The sequence below is a fragment of the Aedes albopictus genome, chromosome 2 (assembly GCF_035046485.1).
Source record: "Aedes albopictus strain Foshan chromosome 2, AalbF5, whole genome shotgun sequence".
Lineage (NCBI taxonomy): Eukaryota > Metazoa > Arthropoda > Insecta > Diptera > Culicidae > Aedes > Aedes albopictus.
Window position 1 is genome coordinate 381130259 of NC_085137.1, and position 25384 is coordinate 381155642.

Here is a 25384-nt window from a genome sequence, read left to right on the forward strand (position 1 = left end):
GCAGTACTTTATACGCCGCTTCCGTCAGAATGGTCGCCTGCAGAACCAACTTGAATTATATATATTATATAATAATGATTCTTATAGAATGTTATAAGTAAATTAAATTTTATAAAAAAAAACCTACGATACAAATAAAATTTCCCTCTACGATATACTTTTTCTCATTTTCCTCCTGAATGGCTGATTAAATTGTATTTGATCCTATTTCGACTTAAATTTTGTGTAGCATTAAAAACCTAGTGGTTTTTCAGCTACACAAATTTTTTCGTCGAAAAAAGATGAAATTCAATTTAATCATCCATTCAGGAGAATTCGCAAGCGTTTACATCGTTTTCTTACGTACATTGCAAGGATTGCATCGCACCGTGTACGTCGAATAAATTACATCACAAGAATTACATCGGATCTGTTTATTACATCAACAGCCGTCGAGTACATCGGGCTGTGTAATATTAATCAATCGATGTAACGACCTGGTTGCAGCGATTTCGATGTAATATTCAACAACTTTTTTTGCTGTGTGGTGCGCTGTATAGCGGACCAGGTTTACTATACAGCGCACTACGTCCGAAGTTAGTTTTGACGCACGGATTTGGAGAAAAATCCAACTTCGCTAGTCGAAAACTCCGATTTTCAACTAAATTGAGATTAAAAAATCTATATTCTTCATAATTTGAAACCCCAAGGATAAGAGAAATTAGAAAAATAACACAGCGTCCCGTATCACCTTAAAACATTTTTCTATCTGGAAAGCTTCATCGGCGCACATCCCTATGTCGTTTTCGTTTTTGCGCCGGTGCTACACCGCTTCGTGCTACACTTTTTGCTGAATAAACGAACATTTTCGGTGCAGTTGCATTGGTGTGCGTGTATAAACACCAAAATATTAACAACTTCGCAAACGCTGATTGGTGGACACGGTGTGCACCTGCTACACTCCCGATTTTTTGAGTGCTACACTATCATGCGCGGTGCAGAAAAAGTGCTGCACCGGTGTAGCACGAAAATCAAAAACGAACACTTTCGGTGCAAAAGTGCTACACCGGTGTAGCACCACCGCAAAAACGAAAACGACACTAGTAACGTAACGCATTTGATAAAAAAAAACTGTCAAATTTGTTTACATCAAATTTTCATCCAACCTGGGAAAATTTCCTCAATTTTCTCGACTTTTTCGTGAAATTCTTGCACGAAAATGGATTTAAATCAATCAGAACCACAAGATTTAAGGTAAGCCAGTTATAAAGTATAAATTCCTATCATTATTCAATGTGAATACCCGCAGCCCAACGGCCGTTCAATCAAACACCCTTCCCGGAGCGGATCCATCGCCAGTGGAAGTGATTGTCTGCGAGGGGGATGCACTCCCGGAACAGCCGGCGGAGATGGTCCGACGTGAGTGGAAAGAAATCACGGCGGAGTTTTTCGGCTGCGTCAAGGAACTACAGCTGGGCGAGCTGATCCATGACAACATGTTCGGACTGTTCGATGCCATGTCCGCAATCGAGATGATGGACCCGAAGATGGATGCTGGCATGTGCTGCAACAAGGAGGCCACTCCGTTGAACTTTCAGACCGCTGTGGAGGTAAGGGGATCAGATGGTACTATTAAGTGTAATTCATAAATGCTAAGATAAATGTTTTTGTTTCGTTTTAGAGTGGCAAAATGAAACTAGTTAATCTAGAGAGCCGAGAGTTAATAGGAATCATCGATGCGACCTATTCCTGTATGGTATCGTGGCTGGAGGGCCACTCGATGGCACAAACGGTTTTGACCTGTTTGTATCTGCACCAACCGGATAAGATTGAGGATAAGGCGATGAAGTCGTTTGCTGTGGCAATCTACAAGATAATCAATTTGATTCGGAGTTTTATCCTTCGGGCCAGAGTCTACGAGGAAGAGGATTTCCAGCCGAGCAACTACGGGTATGATATGTACATGGACTTGACCGAAACAAAGGCATGCAATATGCTGAAAAGTGCCGAAGAAGACTGGGTGAAGAAAGCTAAGGATCTTGACGGAGTAAAAGAGAAGGACGAGATAAACGCATTGGTCAGCCGGCTGAAATTCACCAGATTATTCCTGCAGTGTTTGGTGGCTTTGTACCCCTCGAAGGTATCGAATGTGGTAACTGTAAGGAGTGGAAGAGCATCATAATGATTTTAAATTGAATATTTTTCACGTATTTTTGCAGAATGTTTCTCCCTCGAAAACGGAGATGATTGACATCGTGAAAACGCTCAACGGAGCACTCGAACTGACTCAAGTGATGGAGAAAACTATTGAATTTGGAACGCAGCCGGATGTCGATGGTAAGTTTTATCAATTTTTGTATGAAACAATAACCTATGCCCACGCTTTCGGAAATGGTTCCACTTTCAGGCCATTTCTCCATACAAAACAAAATCGGTTCTGTTCATCAGTTACAAATACTGACCTACTCGTATTGCAGTTTTTCGAAAGGGTATAAAACTTTCACAGATAATGTTCATTTGATGAACTAGCCTGTTCAGAGCAGCGATCTGCCGAGTGCAACATAGTTGTCTCATGTTACTTATTGACGATTTTGACTTTTTTTATCACCAAAAGGCATATTTTTCCGTATACTTTCAGAAACCACTCTTGGTTCGTATACTTTGTTCAGAAACTCCATGAACACAACATCAAGTCAATTTATCCCATGTTCAATTTTGTCATTATAAGCTGTCCCATGTTCGATTTCGTAGCATAAGCTGTCCCATGTCCAGTTTTTTTCTCTCAAAAGCTATGTCCGAGAACCTTCTCCGGGAATCATAACATCATCTGTGATATTCAACATTGAACATCTTATGCTGCCAAATTCGACATGGGGCTGGGGCAGCTTATGACGGAAATCTCGCATGACGTGGGACAACAATTTTTTCCAATGTCTCCAAGCTTTTCTTTCGTCGCTGTTCTTATTCAGATCCGACTTAGGGTAGGACGGGGCAAGATGGCCACCCGGGGCAAGATGAGCACCCCTCCGTTTTACTACTTTTAGGATGAATTTTGCCCAAACAACTTCATAATCCGTTAGAATTTGTCCTGTTTGTAAACCTGATAAAAGGTACTTCATAATGAACGAATTAAAAAATATCGTTAAATTAGTCAATAGCATGGATTTTTAGCATTTTTCTATAAGAAATCATCAGAATAAAATAAGGTTTTTATGTCAGAATCAAATTTTTACCATAATTCTGGTTATTAGCCAACATTACTAGCTTATTGCAAAGCATTTTAATTTACATTAGAAAATATTTTCTAAAAACAAACATTACAATTTATTCAATTTTAGTTATTTAACTATAGTGGGGCAAGATGAGCACCTATTATTCCCCATCAGGGGAATATAGAAAATATTTTAAAATTATTGTAATCCATTCAATTTGGTTGCGTAAATTCCTAAAAATAAGCAACTTAATAATCGTTCATTGTTTTTCGGGTCATTTTGTATATAATATTATAAAACCGGATATTTTTTTCAATAATCGAAAAAAATGATAATTTTAGAACGTGATACCATAGCTATAAACAAGGTTTACTATATCAATCACTGCATGGCCAATTTATTGTTAAAATATTGGGATTTAAATGAAGTGCTCTTCTTGCCCCGTAGGGGTGCTCGTCTTGCCCCGTAGCATGTTCGAACTGACCATAAAACATCTTTTTTGTTTAGTCAAATAAATTATCCTTATTGTGAATTTTGAACCCTCTCATGTTTATGGGTGATAGAAAACATGATATAGAAAAGAATTACTGAGAGGTACTTTGAAAATTTGTGTTAACTTTCAATAAACTCAACGTGATCCTTAGGGTGCTCATCTTGCCCCGCCCTACCCTATGCTTCCTCAGCACTACTCCCCAGTGCAGTGGTTTGCTGCGTCTGTGACGTTGCTGTCGTTTCCTTGATCGCCTCCATTATATGATCAAGACGTTTTACGCGGTTTTCATTTACGAGGTTTTTTTACGCGGATTTTTGAATTAACGCGGTTTTCATTTAGGGTGCCTGTACCAGTTATCGCACCACCTAAGAAAAAATATTTCTACAAAAATAAGAAGAAGACCGACGAATGTGAACAATGAGTCAAATGATTGATTAGTTTTCATACTTTACAGGAAAAACATAAAACCGAAGTCAAAACTACTTTTAGTATTTATTACGGCGTGTGCCAATGATAGGAACCCTGTACCAGTTATGGACACATTTGTTAATTTGGGTTCCACTTCGCACTATTTACATGCATTCCTTATGGGATTTGCCATAACTGGTACACTATGGCGAAATAGGGTGCAAGGAGGCTAAAAAGTTAAGGAAAATGATTTATTTCTACCCTAATTTGAGCAAATTGTAAAGTTTGAATGATTGCAATCATCTTTTGTGATCGTGATCTGTTGTCCACGGAATTTTTCTTGTTGATTTGTATCTTTAAAGGTTGAAAATCAACTATGGCGAATTTGAGGTACTATAGCCATAACTGGTACACTAAGCCTAAGCGGATTTTTTTTAATTAACGCGGTTTTTATTTGTGCAAGTTTGCGGCACTGAAAATTATTTCGACGTACCTATTATTTTTTATTTCTTTCAAAACAAGATGGTTAATGTTCTGTTGTTTCCATGCATGTATGACTTTCCAGTAAGCTGATTCCCTTGGAGAAATGTTTTTTTTTTTGTAGATTTTAATACCAAGTTTGCAGCATATCACCCTCCCCCTGGATATTCGATCTTGACGCGATGGGAGGGCTTAACCCATTAGCACTTTAGCGCCAGTTCATTCACCACCGCTTGGACTTTGACCTAGATATATGGTAAGTGGGGGCAGGATGGGTCACCTAAGAAATGGATCCCTATAACTTTCTGAATATAAATCGCATTTCTCTGTATTCTACCACTACTCTCAGATACACTAGTCAGCTATGATATAAGAGTATAAAAAGGTTATAAAGTTTGAAACCTGCGTCTTGACAAACAATTTTCAAAACATGACCCATCTTGCCCCACCTCATTTTAACGGGAGCAAGATGGGTCAGCTATAAGAAAACTCGATTTTCCTCCAACAAAAAATACTATATCTTCTAGTTTATCGGTAGATTATTCTCAGAACTAGAAGATTTTTGTTCGGGTAGCCACAAACGGACTTTGAAAACCTATATTTTTTGAAGGAAAATTTAAAAAATATGTTCTCAAATTTTCAGTGCTCTCATCGCTTCGATAATGTAGGTCACAGAATAGCCTTTCCATGATAAATAAAACATTTTCAAAAACTATGCAAACATACCGAAAAATGAGGGTGACCCATCTTGCCCCGTCTACACAATACACGTAGTCATATGGAAGGTACAGCATAAGGAGTTTAACGAAAAAATATTTAATTTTTTTCTGTGAGAGGAACGTATAGAATTTTCAAAACAATATACCACTTTTTTGTGTATCCCCGTCGTTCATCTGGGAAAATTATTGAAAGATTCAAAACTTATATTTTGCGATTGAAAACGGTACTGACCCATCTTGCCCCCTGACCCATCTTGCCCCCACATACCATATCTAATTTACGAGTTGAGCGCAAGTGTAGGAATCGCCGTAAGTGCTAATGGGAACCAAAGGAGTATCCGTCGTGCATTTATCACAAGTCAAAAACAAATTATAATTCAGCTTGCATAGACATAATCTTTGCATTCTTTGAATTTTCTCAAATTTAACAATAATTGTTAAATTTAACGTAACGCAAGAGTGGGTAGTGGAGGTCTCTGCGTTACACTCATCATTCGTTACTTGAATTCGTTAGTACACAGGACAGGGGACGCTAGGATAAGTTGACTTACAGCCTTACAGATTAGATTCATTACAATTAGAAAATTATGAACTGATTAGGTAAAAATAAAACTGTTGATTCTAGGAGTTTATATTTGTATTTCTTATTTTTATGGCTTTTGTGAACAAATAATCATTATCATTTTTATTTCTGACAAAAATCAGTTGACTGAACTTTTTTGTTTTTATATCTTAGACGGTATTATTTCACTGATCAAAAAAAGCAGGAATTTAGTTAGGACTTAGGACGGTTGACATTGTAAAGGGTTACGATGGATATAATATTACTTTGGACTGAGATGATCACAGATATGCAGAAGACGACTAGCGAAATTAGAAGCACAATTTGATACATTATTGACTATACTTTGACAAATAGGGTGTGACAAATTTCTTTACAATATCGAACTGGAGCTCAAAAAGTGTTATCTAACACTAATATGAGAGTTATTTGGGGATGATGCTGGTGCTGTCAATGACTAACATCGGTTATTGACACTATTGGTAATCAGCTAGAAATAATTTTCAGAATGTAGGTATTATAAAATAACTGAGGATATTATCTGATTATTGTTTGGGGAAGCTGTCAGAAAAACTAGTTGCCCATACCGGCTAAAATCGCTAGCTCTGGTAGCTGTCTTCGAATAATTTTCAGAAATATCAAATCTTTAAAAATGAGCTACGACGCATTTTTTTCTTTTTGCTCTTTGTATATTTCTTAAGAATAGTACTCTGAAGGCGTTAACATAAACATAGACACCCTTTTTATCTCTGAATGTTGTCCAATGACCTCGGAGATTTTCGATTATTGAAGTATTGTTCAATTATCAAATCATCTTTGGAGCTTCCATTCGATCAAAACACTAGTGCGATGGGAAAAGTTAAAATCAGTATTTTTTAAAACTACTACGACCCAATGCTAATTACTACACACTTTGCTCAAGTTGACGACATCGTCTAGTCCATCGTGAGTATTGGTCCTAGTAGGGGGAAAGTTGGGAAAGGGTCCAGGCTTTGCTATCAGCTGTCCTGCAGCTCCACCTGCCTTTTCTATATCTCAGGACTCCTATCACTGAGAAAGTTGGTTTCTTCAGCACAGTTGTTTGGCAGGCCAAGGACTTATAGTGGATGGACCATTTATTTCGAAATTCCGCTACTAGGGTGCGCTGGTTACACATTTGCAAAATCATTCTAATGATAAAAAATTCGCAGAAATTATTCAACAGGCTGTATATTGTGGCATTGTACAATATCAATATCAATATCTCAGGATCCTGATGATAGAGAAAGATGATGTCTTCAGCAAAGTTGATCGGATTAAGGGCTTTCAGTTGATTAGTCGATTTATTCGAGATTCTGTCACTAGGCATTACTAGTTGCAAAGAAGCAAAAGCTTAAATCTTCTAATAATTTTCTAAAAAAAATATTCAACAAGTTGTAACCTTTTATAAAGTGTACCAAAACTACTCAAATTTTAACTGCTAGTTGTTCAACTATTTAGCTATTAACCCTTTCTTTCCCATGGTAGCACAGGTGATCCACTACTTTCCACTGTTCATACAAATACAGGATAAGTTAGATCATTTCCATTTTTTCGTCAGATGTTTGTATACGTTTAGTGAACTATTATGCCAAGTTTGGTCAAAATTTCTCTGCTCGTTTTTGTTCTAGAGCTAAATCATTTAGCGAAAGTCGGTATTTTTTCTATTTTAATTCAAACAAAATTTGAATATCCAATATTCCGAATCATGAACATTATTTTCATTGGAAAAAAATATTAGCATGCCCTACAATATGTATATTAGCACAATAAAATACCGTTTCACAAACAAGTTGACGAAAAAACAATAATTTTATGAACAAACATGTGGATCATCAGTGATCCATTGGGAACATAACGACATTTTTATCCTTCCTGATCTAACCTGTTCCTTGTTATCATGTTTGTTTACATTCAAGACATTTTCCATTATTAATAGTGTTTCATGTAAAAATGTCATTATTCCATATAATGTAATCTATTTAGCGCCGGCAATAAGTCGCAGATGAATCCAGAAGGGGTTTATATGGTACGAGGAGAGAAGCCATAGATTCGAAGAGGACCATGTCCAAATACCTAACTACTTATGATAACTGCAAGAAGTCCCACAAGTTTCATTATTTTTTACCGAAGGGCTTGATAAGAATCTCGAGATAAATTCAAGGTGTAATAGACGATTTATAAATATATAGTTTAAAAAAAAAACAATATACAAAAAAAAAAACAAAATTTATATATGTGCCTTCAGTGCATCCATCTTCCCAATGGATCACAGGTGATCCACCCCAAAAATCAAATTTTTCATTTCTAACGACATTTTGGAGTAAAACTCTTTTGTTCTGGTGATTTGTTCAGAAACCATTTCATCTATTTTTAAATGTCAAAAAACCTTGTGGGAAAGAAAGGGTTAAAGCACTTGCTTCGGCCAACTCCAGGTCGAAGATAGTTATCGCTTGTCGAACTCAAATCGAGGAGCTGAATTCAGCAAACGCTGTTCACCTTCTATAGGTACCTGCCCAAGTAACCACAAGCATTATAACATTGCACGAATTAGACTGAATATCAACCTTTGCAATGCGAAATGCAGTAATTCCACACTTGTCATGCAATAATCCTTTAGATTGGCATTATCAGTGTGACGATGCATTGCATTTTTCTTTACATTCGGGTTTATTAAAAGGTGATATAAGATAATTCAATAATTCAACACTGCAAAAAACTGAATAAACGCAATGTACAAACTAGCAAAGTTTGCTCTAACAATACAATTATAAAAGCTTGACTCTAATGGTAAACAAATGAAATCAAGAAGATTGAACAACTTTACGGTCAACTCTAGCGGTCTTCAACATTTCTGGTTTGACTACCGACCAACTGATTCCCCGTTTGAGCCACCGATCGACGACAGCAAAACCTATTTAGAGATGAACTTTTCTCTTTTCTGTAGGCTGCTATCACATGCCAATAACGATGGAAATCACAATTAGCATATGAGCAGTGTGCGAAGGGTGTTTTAATCGAGGTTTTAATTTTCTTATGTTGACTAAATATCTTCTAAAATGTATTATGTATTTATCAGTAATTTATCGGAATGAGATAACTTACTGTATTCTATTACATATGACATAGTCGTTTTACCCTCTACTACAATGATTGGGACAGAAGAACAGGTTCCTTTTAGTGAATCAAATATCTGTTGTTATCATTGTAGCAGAAACGGTCCAAGGCGCCAGCGCGAATGGAACTCATCTAGCGGTCTTCAACACTTCTGGTTCGACTCCCGACCCGACGACAAAAAAATAATGGTTAAAACATTCATGTGTGGGGGCATCAGTACCGTCGATAACGAAACGGTGCTAAAAATAGATTTTTGTTTTGGTTTTTCGTGTTGCACGTATCAAGCATGTGGAATGCAAATGTACAGCACATGCATTTATATTACTTTAGCAATGGCTGTCAGCGTGCTGCAATATGTGGCACTAATTTGATTTTAGTGGGGCCCTTTTCGACTTTAATATTGCTTCAATGAGGTGTATAAAGTAATGCAGCATTATATTCATAATTTTAATTATCAATATATAGCAAAATTGATGCACTTATATACGGCTTCGTGGTTACTTGGGTGGTCATTTTTCCATCGCTGGAAATGAATTGGCTGATGAGTTAGCTCGCTCTGGAGCATCACATGACTTCATTGGCCCTGAGCCAGATATTCCGATATCGAAGTGTTGGATTAAGCTTCAGATTCACACCTGGGCTGTCACTCTACACCAGTGTTGAAAATCTCATTTCGTCATATCTAAATTCAATCGCCTACAGCTAATTTTAGAAGCTGAACCTGAGAATATGGTATATGAAAAACTTGTGCGGCTAGACCAGTTCTACTAGAAAGTCACGGAAAAACCGGTATTTTTCGAATATTTAGGGTAAATGTCACGGACCACCTTTGAAAAATGCTAAATGATATTCACCGTGAATATCATTTGGCATTTTTCAAAGGAAGCCCGTGACATTTACGCTAAATATTCGAAAAATACCGGTTTTTTCGTGACTTTCTAGCAGAACTGGTCTAGCTGCAAAAGTCTTTCATATACCATATTCTCAGGTTCAGCCTCCAAAATGAGCTGTAGGTGATTGAATTAAGATATGACGAAATTAATTTTTCAGCACTGCTCAACACAGACACGGTGTCTTTTTCGTATAACTTTATAAAAAAAAATTCGGCATGTTTCAAAATTGGACAGAAGCAAGTTTGGACTTTCCCCTTTCATTTGCGACTATGACCAAAATAAACTGTCGGGGGGTCTAGAGCAACTTTTTTTTTGAAGTTTTTTTTTTCATTCAAATTAACGTTAATTTAGCCAAGAAACAAAAAAAAATGCAGTGTGAATTTCTGAATTTAATTAGGATGTTATATTAGCTATTATAATGGCTAAGCCTTCTTAAGGTGGTAGTAGAACGAAGCCACGACGAAACTTCATGAGCACATACCTAGCGAACCGAATGGTCAGTCACGCTGAAAAGTTGATCAATTAGTATATAAGGTAACACATGATGAATTAGACATTTTTTGAAAATTGATTTTTGAAAATTTTGATCTGGGATTTTGGAACGTCAAAAACGCAGTAGGCTGGATAGAGTTTACCAGGGATAGCTAGCATAATTGTTGTTGTTTCGTTGGTTCATATAAACAATCGTCCTATAAATCTGTTGGAAAGCAATTTCTTCGAATCTAACCTGTAATCGCGCTGCGTTAAGATGACGCCTCCTAGAACTCACGAGGAAAATCGAAGCAAAGTTTGTGTTTTGTGTCTCAAGAAATCAAATTTAAGACAAATATCCGAAAAAACAGTGCTCTTGGTAAAAAATCGGTTTCTGCCGGACATTGACGTAAGAAGCGGGTATTACCCGAAGCAAATTTGCTGTCGTTGCTCATTTGCTATAAATGAAAATCAAAACGTGGAACTCCACAAGTACAAAAACTTTCAGTGTGTATCTACAAGGAGTGGAATGTTGTGTAAATGTGACGTGTGTGTGGCTGCTCGTGTGACCTTGACTCAGTTCGGCGGCTATCAGATCAACAACTCCAAAAAACGTGGGAGGCTTTCGGTGTCAGAGAATTCAAAAAAGGTACGAACAGCAAAACTTTGTACGATTTGTTATTCCGAACTTTCCAAGGGCAAAAGGCATTCGTGTACCCGAGTTGAGAGGCAGCAAAACCTCCTGCAAATGGTAACTGGCGACCGCCCACGGTCCGGCGATTCAGTCGTAGCTGCGTATTTGAAGGAGAACCGTGATTCAGATGGATCTATTGCATTAGCAAACATAAGAGGACGACCGTCGCACTGGGTCACCGGTTCTGCAGTTTCACGCAGTACGAAAGTTTTATCCATGGATGATATGTTTCTTATCAAAAACATATGCGATTTGAGTACCAGAGAAACCTTGCGACTAAGTAGTGCCCTCCGGGGTATGGATATCGAGGTTCCCTCGAATTTACCCCAGCAAAAAACAAACGCGAACCAGATGCTTAAAGAGTTTTTCTCCATTATTCGCATTTCTTTCGATTTGGAGAAAGAGAAGAAGAATCCGCAAGCATGTGCGTCAACGAAACCGGCAGTTTATTGTAACGATGTCAAGGCGTTTATACAGTTTATACAGTTTATTCTGACGGTGCGATCGTTGTCTCTAGCAGACGTATTCTTCAAGGTAGGAGCGGATGGTGGTGGAGGATCATTCAAAATCAAGTTGTCTATCGTCGAAAAAAAATCAAAGAAATGAAAAAGGAGGAAAGGACACAGGAGTCAAGAAATTGTTACTGCTCGCTGTTGTACCAGGCATAACGGAAAAATACACCAATATTGCGAAAGTTTGGTCAACACTACTCAAATTGAACGAATTGGAGGCAGTAGTGGCAGGGGACCTTAAAATTGTCAATCTTTTGCTGGGACTCATGGGACACAGCTCTTCTCATCCTTGTCCATATTGCTGCACAAGTAAATCGAAGTTATCCCAAGAGTGCATGATTCCAAGAACGCTTGGGTTAATCAGAACCAATTACGAAAAATGGGAAGATGATGGTGCCGACGACAAACGAGCAAAGAATTTTTACAATTGTGTTCAATACCCTTTGCTATGTGGGTCACTCGATCAAACAACAGTGATGCTGTGTCCACCTCCCGTGCTCCATATCGTTCTTGGGATAATAAATGCAGTCTATAAGGCGGTTGAGGCTGCCGATCCAGCAACTGCTGAGCAGTGGGTAAAAGTCAGTTCTTGTCAACGACACAGCAAATATGGATTCACTGGCAGACATTGCCACAAACTACTGGACAAAAGAACTATGTTGGAATTTGATGGGCCGCTCGGAATGTTTCGATCTGTAAGAATGTATTAAAATTTATCATACTAACTGTAACTAATTATATATTTTGTATAGGTACTCGACTGTTTCGCTGCCGTTTTCAAGGCTTGCCTTCAAGAAACACTTGAAGTTGGCTACCAAGACTACCTTGAAGAATTTACAGCACACTGGATCGAGGCGAAACTTCCGAACAGTTCCAAGTTCCACATCCTGCGATTCCATGTTCCAGAATTTTGTAATTCCGTTGGATCAGGATTAGGACGATATGGCGAACAGGCTAGTGAGACCGTCCATTTTGATTTTGGTCTAACTTGGGACAAGTTGAAAGTTCCAGAGTCGTCAGAGCACTACGACGATCACTTGCTTCGTTCAGTTGTTTTGTATAACAGTAACCATTTGTAAACCATTTCTTTAACTTTAGCATTCTAATAGCAATAAATATTTATGCGTTATATCATACCTTTTATCTTAGTATCACTACTCTTCTTTATGTACCAAATCTGTAATTCGTTTTAAAAAGAATAGTGGGCGTTGATACATGTTTAAAGGATTTTTACAAGAAACAAGACTTTGCAAGACTACGAAGCGTAATGATGCTTGTTAAAAAAGGTATTGACATTAAGCCGATTGAATATTATAATTGGCTTGTTATACTGAACATTTCGTCATTTATTCGTTCGGATATGACTTAATAACTTTTTCCACAAACTTATTATGGTATTTCAGAGGTCTAATTTTTAGCGAAATTTTATATGAGAATTCATCAGCGTTTTGATTTGAGGGTATACTGGATGCCCTCCAGCAGCTTTTCTTCAAAAAAGTCCCATAGAAAATTCTATGTAAACTTTGATCAGCGAAAATACAGTTTCTCAAATCAAGCTGATTTTAGCACAGTTGATATGGGACCTAAATGAAATTAAAAAAGGAGGTTGTGCAGATAGTGAGACTTAACATTTTTCATATAATTGTGTCCTCGCTAATGTGCATCATATGACACATGCCGTCAAATTTTGACTACACGCCAAGAAATTTGCTACTTTCTGTAGGCAGTTTTCAAAGTTTCGAATATTATTAGAAGGATATAAGTAAATATCTTCATTTTGGTGCAAAAAGAATCAAAATCGATAGCAGGAGCCCGGAAATATCGCTCGATGAAGTTCAAAAACCGCGGTGTAGAAGTGCGTGAAATGTGTCATATACAGAAAATTTTTGAAAAAAAAATTACTCCAGACCCCCCGACAGTTTATTTCGGGGTTGATCGTAAATGAAAGGAGGAAGTCTCAGCTTAATTGTGTCAAATTTTCAGACATGCCGAATTTTTTGTTTTGAATTTGTTCTACGCAACACACCGTGCAGACAATATTGGAATAGTTTGAAGTCATGTCGTCAAACCAAATTGTATAGTGCTGAGCCATCTCTACGGGTGGCGAAGTATCTATCTAATCTGTCTAAGCAGAATTGCAGCATGCTGGTCAAAGCATTGACTGGCCACTGCCGACTCAGCTATCACATGGCGAATATCCAGCAAGCTGATTCATTTGCCTGTGATAGCTGTGAATCCGATTATGGAACTTCGTATCATTTGATATGTAACTGTCCAGTTTTCGCGCAACTGCGTTTCCGAGTATTCGGTAAACACTTATTAAGTGAAACTGACTTCAGAAACCTGAATCTTCAGGATATTCTGTTGTTCTTAACCCGCTGTGGTAGAGAGCTATAGGCTCTCTTTCGCTTTATGCGTTATTACAGTGCCCTTTTCAGGGCGCTGTTTGAACCCATTGTGGTACGCTTGTGCGTTAGCACCCTCTTCCAGGGTATTTTTCCTATTTCCCTACCTGTCCCTATCCCCATCCAAATCCTTTTTCCTTCCTTTTCCCTCAGGTAGATGATGAAATAGGCTGTTATTTTGGCGATGGCACAAATGTCCCAAATGGAGGATAACGTGCCTCTGGAGCCGGCCTTCTGATACCTGATACCTCTTTTAGAACAAGGCTGTTCCTTGTAGTTGTACCGTATTTCTTGCAGTGATTCACCTGAGATTTTTTCACAGATATTCTCTGCATTATTCCCAAAATTCTTTCCGGAATTTTAACAAAAATTGTCCCGAGATTCTGGATATTCCTTTAGGGATGTCTCCCAAAGTTATTGCAGGGATTCTTCTATGGGTTTTTCTCAGAATGTCTCCTGAGATAACTTTCGAAATACCTTATAGGAAATCCCTGGAGAAATATTCGAGGGAATTCAAATAAAATTTTGCGAGAAACTCTGCAAAGTGTTATAGAAGAAATCTCGACAGGAACTTCAGGAAAAATCTTAGAAAAAAAATGAGAAATCTAAAAAAAAAGTTCTAGATAATAGTAATCCCGAGAAGAAACTTTATGGACATCCAAGAATTATTTCTGAAAACCTCATGGAATCCTAAAAGCAGCTACGGACGAAGCTCCGCGAGGAAAACAAGAGAAATATCGGAAAGCTATTACCCTAAGTCACCCTTTATAATTTTTAGAAAATGGGTTATTTTTTGAATAATAAACTTTCAAAATTTCATCTGGAAAAACCTGGAAAACTCAGGGAATTTTTATTTTGAATAATGAGTAGACTCCCTGTAAATATAGAACATAAACTTTTGAAGAGTCCGTACTAAATTAAATTTGGCCTGCAAAGGCAGCAATATTGAGGATCATCTGTGTTGTCTTTGTGTATCATTACCAACAAGGTCAAGAAAACGCTATATAGTTATTTATGCACTATCCTAATTTATTTCTGTTTTATATAACTCATTTCAATGTTTTAATAAGGGTTCTTCCTTTTATCTCCACAGCAGACACTCCCAATACTATGGGATTTTCGATGATGGTCAACCAGCGGTTATTACCGCCAACGTTTCCTCGGTATACAAAAATCAAAGAACGCTCAACGTGCATCCAGTATCTGTCCGAACTGATTCAACGGCTGAAGCATGCATGCAAAATCGTGCATTGTACCAACTATCACAGCGCATTGGTATAATGAAATAAATGTGAAATAGTGTTTCCAGATGATCAATTTGTATATCTGTTTCAGAATTTCTTCATGGATTTCAGCAAAAAGTTTGGCCCATGTCTATTATCTAGGAGCATTTTACAAACGCTGTATCTGCCATCCCACGATACCGTATTTGGGACGAAAAAGCTTACCGAAGTGTTGAAGGAATCGGCGAAAACATTCATAGCTCCTCCTGTACTGCTCTCGGACAATCCATTGTCTTCCAATCCAGCGGTAAGTGTTCTAATTCAAACTTTGTCATACTAGGACAGACTGTAAAATACTTGATAAATTATAGGCAATCAACTGTGTAGATTCCTTCTTCGCTTATAACGAACACACGTTCAGTGTTCTCTTCGAAATCTGCGGCTACAATCGGGCCCGACAGCGTGACAAGCTCGGAATCATGCTGTCCAACTTTGCCAATCTTCAGGACGAAGCCGAACGGGTCGATGCCTACCTGCATTCGCTGTCGATGAAGCACGAAAATCCCCGCCAGCATTTGGCCTGCTTTGGAACGTGGGTCCTCTATCACTGCCTGCGTGCAATGTCCTTCTTTCTGCTCTCGGGTCTTGAGCTGGAACTCTACTCGGTGCATGAATATCTGTACATTTTCTGGTATTTGTACCAGTTTCTGTTCGGCTGGATCGTGTCCGCGCTGACCCGAGCCGATACATCTCTGGTGGAACAGGATTATGCGGCGGACGCCAAAGGCCCCAAAGGTAGCCAAAAGAAACCAAAGGTGAAGAAACGCAAAGGCAAATCCGACGGCAAGGAAATCATCTTCAATCAGGCGATGCAAAACATGTGCGGAGGCTACTACAAGGCCCTCGGGGGGTTCATTGGGGAGGATCGCATCCCCGAACCACTGCCAATGTTCGACAACGAGAAGGTCCGATTCGAACACCGTTTCGCGCCTTTTGCCACACTTTCGACCCCGCCCCCCATGGCCTACTCGGATTTCAAGCTGATGAAGACGTACTTGCTCAAGTCGCCGGCGGATGAGCTCTATGCTGCGGCGGCCAAGCACTTCCACGAAGCTCGGGTTCTGCTGGAATCATATCCAAATCCGGATGAAGAGGTGAGCTTATCTGTTCAACCATTCCATGCAAAAAAAAAATGGTAAAAATGTGATCTGATTGTGCTGAAATCAGATTCAAATTACCTCTATCGAGAATTAATAGTCCCGAATTGTTTTGTTTAAAAAAAAAAAGATGGTTAAAATGGCGATATTTTCACGTTTTCTTTTGTTCATGCAAAACGGTTTTATTTCTTTTAGGGAACGTCCATAAATTACGTCACGCAAAAATCGATCATTTCCAACCCCCCCTCCCCCCTATGTCACACTTTTTGTATGGGACCTCTGAAATTTTTGTATGAGTCGTCACACTTTGCTGAACCCCCCCTCCCCCCTCAAAGCGTGACGTAATTTATGGACGTTCCCTTATTTGGATCTTCCTTTTTACCCTAACGGCTAAACAAAAAAGCAGGTCTAATTTATTTCGATAGTGATCAATTCATTTTCAACACTAGGTATCAGAACACCTACACTGAGGAAAAATAAAGTTCAAATTCCATAGGAAACGACTATGAAATATAACCAGAAGAATTTATTATGCATTTCATACGACAGCACTATGAAAGAATCAGCCAGGAGAGTAGTATGAGCTCCGTATTATATTCGTATGGTTTTCATAAAGGCATGAAATTCATACATATGTGTTATAGGCTTTAAATTATAATAGTACGAGCCTCATACTATGTCCGTATGCTTTTCATAAAGGCATCGTATGAAATCCATATATATCTATTATAATCTTTATTTTAAAATCGTATGAATCTTTTTATATTATAGTATGACTTTCATACCAATTAAGTATAATTTTTGTTTTATTTTAATATGATATTTATATGTTCTGGTTTCACGAGTGAAGCGAGGTGACGCAGGTTGACTCTTACATCAAAGTGAAAAGTCTCTTTTCGGATGAGATGACTCGCAGTGTAAATTACATGGTAGTAATTTCAATCATGTCCTTTTCACGTTTGATATAAGAGTCAAGCTGTGTCACCTAACTCCACTAATGAAACCAGCTGAAGTAAATAAATGTAGGCATAATTTGATTTCCAAATTGATTGCAGATAATTACTTTTATTATATTTGTCCACGGTAACCTTCGGGGCCGTCTACTGCTGATTGATTTAGCTCCTTTCCGGTATCGCAGAGTTGGGCAACTGCTTTTACGCGATCGTCCGCGAGATCCTCCGAGCTTCCAGTTCCGTCCGTGTCGTCATTGATAACTTGGTGTGCTGGATCGACAATGCTGGTTTCGGTAACAGTGTCCTCCGGTTTCTCGACTGCCTCGGCATCCAGTTGGCCGCAGGTCTTCTCCTCTGCGTCGATGTTGTTGTCTTCGGCGAGTGTTTCAGCGACCGGTTCCCGAATCGTATTCGTCACACTAATATGTTGGATAGATTCTATAAAGCATTCAAATTGAAAATTTAGTACATGTTTACGTAAATGTCGCAATAAAACTTACGTTTTCTTTACGCCACTCTGCAATCCACTCCCAGATCACTTCGTACCGCCAGTCATCTTCCGCCTGAGACAACGCGTCAAAAATCTGCTCTTTTGACCATGTAATAAGAGCCGCTGTATTCACTCCACACTCTATTCCAAGTATTAAATTTGATAGTATAAAATGGAATACATTTTTCTTATTATTTACCTTTGAAAATAGCTAAAGCATCGGCCGGAGTTTTCAGCTTCTCGAGCAACTGCTGTTCGAACGCCATCTTGTTTTATCTGAGCGAGAGTTGGGCGACGTTCATAAGAGAGACGTATGATTTTTTTCACACGAGAAGGGTTCGTATAAGTTTCATACGAGCGTCGTATGAAATTTCATCGCACGTCGTATGAATATTAAATCTTTATCGTATGATTTCCATAATAAGCTTATGGAAATCATACGCGTCGTATGAAATTGTTTTCTTCTAGCAAATTACCTTTTCATACGAAAGGCATTATGAAAATCATAATTTGAGTTTTCTCAGTGTAGTCTTTTAGTCGATTCCTCTTGTATGGAGCGATAGATGTCGTAGTGGAGACGCATGGTAGTTCATTTGTAAACTTTCCTTTATTTCAGTGGCACGAGATCGTCAAGGTTGCCAAGATGAACTTCGTAATGATGAACCTGCTGGCCAGTGGATTGAACCGGCAGTCCAAGACGCCACCGGAATTTGACTTTTCGTGTCATCGGTTCTTCCCCATCATCAAACAACGCAAGTGAGAGGAGTTTCTTTCACGTGAAACGGAATCTTCTGGTCGGATGGACGATATCAAAGTCAACTTAACAGTGGTAATCCAATTGTGCATGTAATGTCGGTGTGAAAGTAGTTTAGAAAGCGTACCAATTTCGGAAATCTGCTAAGGGATGTCAAATAAAATGTGTGTCCAAACCATACGATTTGTGTTGGTAAGTTTTATCTAGGTATCCGAAAAACATTTCATATCTTCTATTACACAACTGGTAAGTAAATTCGCTCATCTAATGGGGTTTTTTAAGTCGGTTTGACTGGCGACCATTTTGCATCATTTACTTGCTGTAATGTTTGGCCATTGGAGGAACTCCAGTTGCATTCCCTGAATTTGAAAGAGCAAACATTCTATGAATTTTCATTCTTAATCATTTAACCTAATTTACAGTTATTTTGTCCACTAGCGCACTACGTGAGCGATTCCAATTGGCAGCTGCACTTCCACTTTTTGATCAGCGTCTAAATGTATTCTATTATTCTACTAGGTATATCGAACTGGTTGCTTTTCGCGCTGCTAAGTGAATCCCCTTAATAATGAAGGTATTAATGTCGTTGTGGAAGAATTTGAATCTTAAACAATACCACAGTAGAACATGTTCTTTGCGTATGTCCCATCTACGAAGGCCAACGTCGACTCCACAACATCGCTGGTAATATTGGAGAAGTCCTAGGGGGCATCCATTTAGTACGTCACGCTAAAAATGAGAATTTTCGACCCCCCCCCCCGGTGGAGGCTTTTCGTACGGATTTTTCCCATACTTAATACATTGCTTGACACACTTTTCAGAACCCCCCTCCCCCCTCTAAGCGTGACGTACTTTATGGATGCCCCCCTACGGGACGATCCGGATACCATCAAAACACTATTCAAGTTTCTTCACGTTTGTCACCTGTATGAATTCATTCAACAGCTCTCTCATTCGTTCATTAATTTAGTGTGTTGAACTAACATTAAAAGTTAAAGAACACAATAATAAAGAATAAGGGAACGTCCATAAATTACGTCACGAAAAAATCGTCCATTTTTAACCCCCCCCCCCCTCCCCCCTATGTCACACATTTTGTATGGGACCTCTGAATTTGTTGTATGGGTCGTCACACTTTGCTGAACCCCCCCTCCCCCCTCAAAGCGTGACGTAATTTATGGACGTTCCCTAAATAAAAAAACTTAAACAATAAACAGAGCTAGGAAAAATATTGATATCCACTAAATTTATCTATAACGGAATTGAAATAAAAACAATGATAAATGAAGTTTATATAACGTTAGAAATGCTTTTCACGAGAACATTCACTAAATCTGGGGTCTAAGATTTAGTATAAATTCATGCACGAGTTTATAGTGGAACTGCAAGAAGAACTTATAGCTGATTAAAAAAAATCTGTAAAATTTGTAGTACAATCAGTTGTGTCGCTTTTGCGAAATCCAGAGACAATTTCTAGTGGATCCCTGCTGCAATCTCGGGAGAAGTTGCTAATCGATCACCATAAAGAATAAACACTTTACAAAAACTTGTTCTAGCGCGACTGCTAGGAGAGGTTCACAAAATTCTAAAATCAAATATGAAATTCTTATAGAAAATGCTGACGAAAGTTTGTAGAGAATCCATGATTAGCTTCCGAAAGAATTTCCAACTTAAGGACAAACTTCTTAACATCCCGCTTTAACAGTGTATCAAAACTTCAAACGCACAAATCTCAAGAAGCAAGCTTCACACAACAAAGTATTCTATTATTCTGTTCTTGCTCACTTGTAATAAGTCTAAAATAAGAAGATCAGGTGCGCTGGTTTTGTTTACGAAGAGATTTGTGCCCTCGAAATCGTGAGTAGGTGCCAAAGTCGACCATTGTGGCGGCCATGTTGGGATTCTAACAAGTCTGTCCTTAAATTGCAATAGAATTTCCTGTAAAATTTTTTGATTGGCCAATTTCTACGCAAATTTCTTTTGAAATTTTCTCAAGAAATCTGTGGATTTAATTAGGTGTTCACCATGGATTTCATCCTGAATTCAGTAAGCCAATATCTCAACTCAAAAAATTCGACTGAAACTGTTCTAAATAATCTGATAGATTTTCTTAAAAATGTTTCAACAGTTTTTGTGTTCTCCGATTTGAGTAAGTCGTAAGCTGCCTAAGTAAAATCAGACTCAAGAATTCCAAAATTACTTCTAAATTTCGAAAAAAAAACATTTAATTCTTTCAAGAACTTTGCAGAAGAAAGTTCTGCAGAATGTTTTCAAAAACTCTATGGGGTCGTCCAAGAATGACGTAGCATTTAAGAGGAGAGGGGGAGTCTCCGATTATGCTACGAGCCATGTATTAGGTATGGGAAAATAGGCTACAAGTGGGAAGGGGGTGTCAAAAATCGTCAAAAAAAATGCTACGTCATTTATGGACGATCCCTAGACAGAAGAGAAAACAGAGAAATTCAGCAAACCAGGGGGGGGGGGGTCAATATTTGTCACAACAACGTGGGGTAATGGAGTAGCACTTTACACGAGTAAAACTCCATGTAAATTGCAACCACGAACAACTCACTTGCTACCGCTAAGCATCTCACTCACAGTAGGGTGATACTCCTCAAAGATCACTGAGTTGAGGTAAGACAGGCCAAGTTCCAATGGGAAGTTATTGAGGGAATCCCTAGCTGTTCCAAATGTTGCTGCTAAAACATGAAAATTTAGCTTGGATTTCAAAATTTCCTGAGCTTGGATTACATCTTTCTTAGGAGCTTTGATTTGGGCATATGGTCGGAATGATTTGTAGGTATACCTATAGTAATTACGAACTCTTTTGAGGACTAGAATTTCCGGGTTATTTCTAAATTATCTTCCAATACTAAAATTAAATTTTTAAATTATCTTCCAATACTATTCGTTGAAGGAAATACTCCAGAAATTCTTGAAATAATTCCAAAAAAATCATCAGATATTCCTGGTGAAGTTGTTGCGTATATCCCTGAAAAGATGATTGAAGGAGATCTGAAATTTCCGAAGGAACTCCTGAATGAATTTTTGAAGAGAACCTTAGAGAAATTTCTAAAGGAATCGTTTTAGGAATTCCTGGAGCAATCCCTGGAAGAATTCCCAGGGCAATTCCTGAAGCAATTCTAACAGGAATGCCTGGAGGAAGCCCTTGGGATCCCTAGAGGAATTCCCGGAGGAATCCCTACAGGAAGTTCTGAAAGTATACGTAACAGAATTTCTGTATAAGTTAGTGGAGGACTACCTAGAGAAATATCTGAAGAGATCTTATGAGGAAACCCTAGAATAAATCCTGGATAAATTTCTGGAGGAATCCTTGGACAAAATTCTGAAGAAATTCCTGAAAGAATTCTGGGAGGAATCCATAGAATTTTTTCAGAAGTATTCTCTTGAGGAATTCCTAGAGGAAATCTTAGAGAAATTTCAGAAGGAATCATTGGAGGAATTCTAGGAGAAATCCCTGAAGAAACTCCTGGAGGAATCCCTGAAGCAATTCATGGGAAAATATCTAGAGATTGGATGAATGCCTGGAGAAACTTCTGAACAAATTCCCGGCGTAATTCCTGGAAGAATTCTTGGATGAGACCCAACAGGAATTCCTGGAGAAATTTCTTGGATGAGTTCTTGGAGCAATCCCTGAAAAAAAATCCTTGAGGAATTCCTGGATATATATTAGGCCGTCCCTTATTTTGCAAAAATTAGAAATGTTATAAGTTCGTTAGTGAAAAATGATCGTTTTAGCTAAGAAATGATCGTGTCAAAATTTGAAGTCCATATCTCAAGGCTAAGTGGTCCCTCAAGGGGCCTAAAGTTGTCAAAAATGGTATGAGGGCACCTCGGACCTCTCGGGTTCCCGGGATCCGAGCGGTAAGTCCCATCCCCACTCAACCTCAAGGCCTACCCCAACGAACCTCGAACTAGAACCCCCAGCGGGCCCCCTGGGCGCCTCGGGCTTCCCTGGGACCCAAGTGACAAGTCGTACCACAAAACGATCCTCCAAACCACCACGAACCACCGGCGGGCAGAGCCCCATCACCACGGAACCACCAAACCACAAAACTATCAATACCCCGGACCCACCGGCCTCGCCGGGACCACATTGACCCTCAAGGTCTCGACAGTGTCAGGGGATCTCTACATTCAACCCGGTCGTGGGCACCTCGGCCCTCTCGGATTCCCCGGGACCCGAATGGTAAGCCCCACCCCAAGCGACCCCCACCAACACGCCCACAACCACGACCAGCCTGGTCGGAAGAGCCCGCACCTCGGACCTCCGTTTCCGGAACCCGAACGGTAAGCCGCACCCCCCTCCAAACAAGCGAAGGAACAGACCCCCTGCGACCAACCCGACCGACAAGACGAGGCACGAAAGAAGCCGCAGGCCCCTGGACCCTGGACCCGAAAATTTAAAACAAATTTCAAAAACAAAAAAAAAAAATGAAATGTAAAAAATGACAGCTATTGAAAAATATTGTAGCGAATATTGTATTTTCCCGGGTGAGCCCTTCTGGCTCACCTCTTGTTTAGGATAGAGACGAACCAGCCAAGGGCTGAAAGTCTCTTTAATAAAGACAAATCAATCAATCAATCAAAAATGGTATGAGACCAAAAAAACATGAAATTTTTTTCGACGAAAAAATACGCTATTCTACTAAAACCGGTGATTGGTTAGGGTAGTTGAATATATGTTTTGTCATCGCGGTTGAAACCCGAAGTTTCCCGACATGCGACAGTCGACTTTTCTCCGAAACCATACGAGAAATCTAACAACGAGCATAGTGCGTAAGACAGAGGACCTGATCCTCTTCCAGCGTAGTAGCTCCGAGGCACGGTTTAAGAGAAAAAAAAATCGATTTTCGCGTGTCGCGTGAAAATTCCGATTTTCAACTATACGAACAATATCGTACACGGCAAACAATTTTGTATAAATTAAACTGTTAGGGTAATTCACCAATTGTTGAACGGTTAGCACTGATTAGTTTTGTTTTCGCTTCTTTTTCCGTGCATAATTGCACTTTAGTTATAACATATCTAGTGAACGTCTAGATCCACTCATTCCTTATACTTCTCATTGAATTTGTATTCACTGAAATTGCATTTTCTAAGAGAAAATAGAACATTTGTACGGGAAGTCTGTAACCCAAATGTTTGACGCCTCCTTAAGGGGCTGTTCATAAACCACGTAGACCAAATTTTGGCCATCTCAACCCCCCCCCCCCCTTCCCCCCTCGTAGACTTTCCCTAAGCTATAGCTTATCCTAATGTTGGACGATTCTCGCTAATTGTTGAAAGGTTCAAGCTTTGTTCGTTATTGATGGCGTATAACCCGACTTAAACTTATCATTGACCTGTTTTTATTTTGGCCACCAAACCCAACCAAGACCCAACAGTTATCCAATGTGGGTCCAACAGTGGTCCAAAATTTCATAAAATTTGTCTCGACTTTGAATCGACATCCGATAATTTTTCATTCTGGCAGGTTTTTTTCCGGGTTTATCGTGTTTTGTGCCCATTTAGTTTGCGTGACAATTCATTCAAAACTATTTTTTTTTTGTTTCGTTCTAACTTTTTTGTTTCAATTTTCTCATCAAAGTCGTCAAAGAACCACTTTTAAAGCTTCCAAAAACACACCTTTTCGTGCGCTGAGAATGCTCCTACGTCATTCCGTTCAAGAGATATTGATGATTTTCTAGAAAATACAGGCACTTTTCTACTATTTTTTTCTTGAGTTACAAAAATAACACCTCTCTAATTTTTTGATATGTTTTATAACAATATTTCTTCTTTTAAATGCTGGAAAAATGTATGTTTTATCTTTGCCCCAACCCGTAATATCGCCTTTTGAATAAACTATGATTTTTGAAGAAAAACGCTCATAACTTTCAAACCGAAAGAGATAACGTTCGTCTCAGCGCACGGAACGACGCGTTTTCAAATGCTCTGCAAGTGTTCCTTGGGCGCTTTGATGAGAAACTGAAACTGAAAAAGTTAGAGTCAGAAAAACTGTTTTTCTTGAATCACCCTAAGCTAATTCAGAAACATATCTCTAGATCGGTCAATTTTAGAACTACAGAAAAACTGTCTTCAGCAAACTTACTCAAAATTGATAGATCTACAACTTTCCCAAAGCATGTATATTGCTATTCTTGCAAATAAAAAAGTTTGGTTTCCATTTTCTTAGAAAATGTGGACCACCCTAATTTTCATATACATTGGAAAGAGGGTCTTATTATGAGGAACAACTTTGTAGAAGACCTTTGTCTAAAAAATCAGGCGCTGTGTTCGGATGCTCGAAGGACCAACTTTTATGTTCGGATTCGCGACAAACACTATACGCGGTGAACTGGGTTCGAAACGAAAACTTCGCGTTTTATTTGCTCACTGTTTTATTTGTACTGAATAACACGGTAGATGCTTCTTGGTTGGAAATTTGTATTTGACTAACTCTAGTTTGATTTCTGGCTATCTTATATGTAGGTATAGGATCAGTATAGAACATTCCGGTAGAAAACGAATATTGCCGAGCTTAAGGCCTTTTCGGCTGATCGTGGCTCACCTACTGATACGAGTGATAAGGAGGTGGCAGAAATAATGTGCGAAAAAAGGGCAACTACTGCTGGACACTGAGTGACCATTAGGGTGATTCAAATTACTAGATACCTAACATATGCCGGCCACCGTTAAAAACCTGGTTTTTAACCTATCTACCCTATGGCGACCGTTATCGGTTTGTTTACTATTGATATTCGTATGTATTCGTGGGTTTTCACATGATTCTTCGGGTTACTATTTACACTGGAGGTTACCGACCTTGTACGATCAACTG

General features: G+C 38.8%; 1 protein-coding gene across 2 annotated transcripts; it reads left to right on the forward strand.

Annotated features, from left to right (window-relative positions):
- Window positions 1–858: 858 nt before the first annotated feature.
- On the forward strand, window positions 859–18720 carry LOC109402698 (N-alpha-acetyltransferase 35, NatC auxiliary subunit). 2 transcript variants are annotated; one of them, XM_062853065.1, is made up of 8 exons: window positions 859–1233; window positions 1289–1589; window positions 1661–2137; window positions 2199–2316; window positions 15057–15238; window positions 15299–15493; window positions 15558–16340; window positions 18403–18720. In XM_062853065.1, exons 1-8 carry the CDS (start codon window positions 1199–1201, stop codon window positions 18544–18546), a joined length of 2235 nt encoding a protein of 744 aa, XP_062709049.1. In that variant the 5' UTR covers window positions 859–1198; the 3' UTR covers window positions 18547–18720. The 2 variants fall into 2 exon arrangements, with proteins under 2 accessions (XP_062709049.1, XP_062709050.1); XM_062853066.1 differs by having other exon boundaries at window positions 860–1233; window positions 1661–2119.
- The last annotated feature ends 6664 nt before the right edge of the window (window positions 18721–25384 follow it).

Coding starts and splice junctions, on each gene's coding strand:
- LOC109402698 (XM_062853065.1), top strand. CDS start 1,199: ATGGATTTAAATCAATCAGAACCACAAGATTTAAG. Junction 2,138..2,198: donor AGGTATCGAATGTGGTAACT/GTAAGGAGTGGA, acceptor GTATTTTTGCAG/AATGTTTCTCCCTCGAAAAC. Junction 15,494..15,557: donor CATTGTCTTCCAATCCAGCG/GTAAGTGTTCTA, acceptor GATAAATTATAG/GCAATCAACTGTGTAGATTC.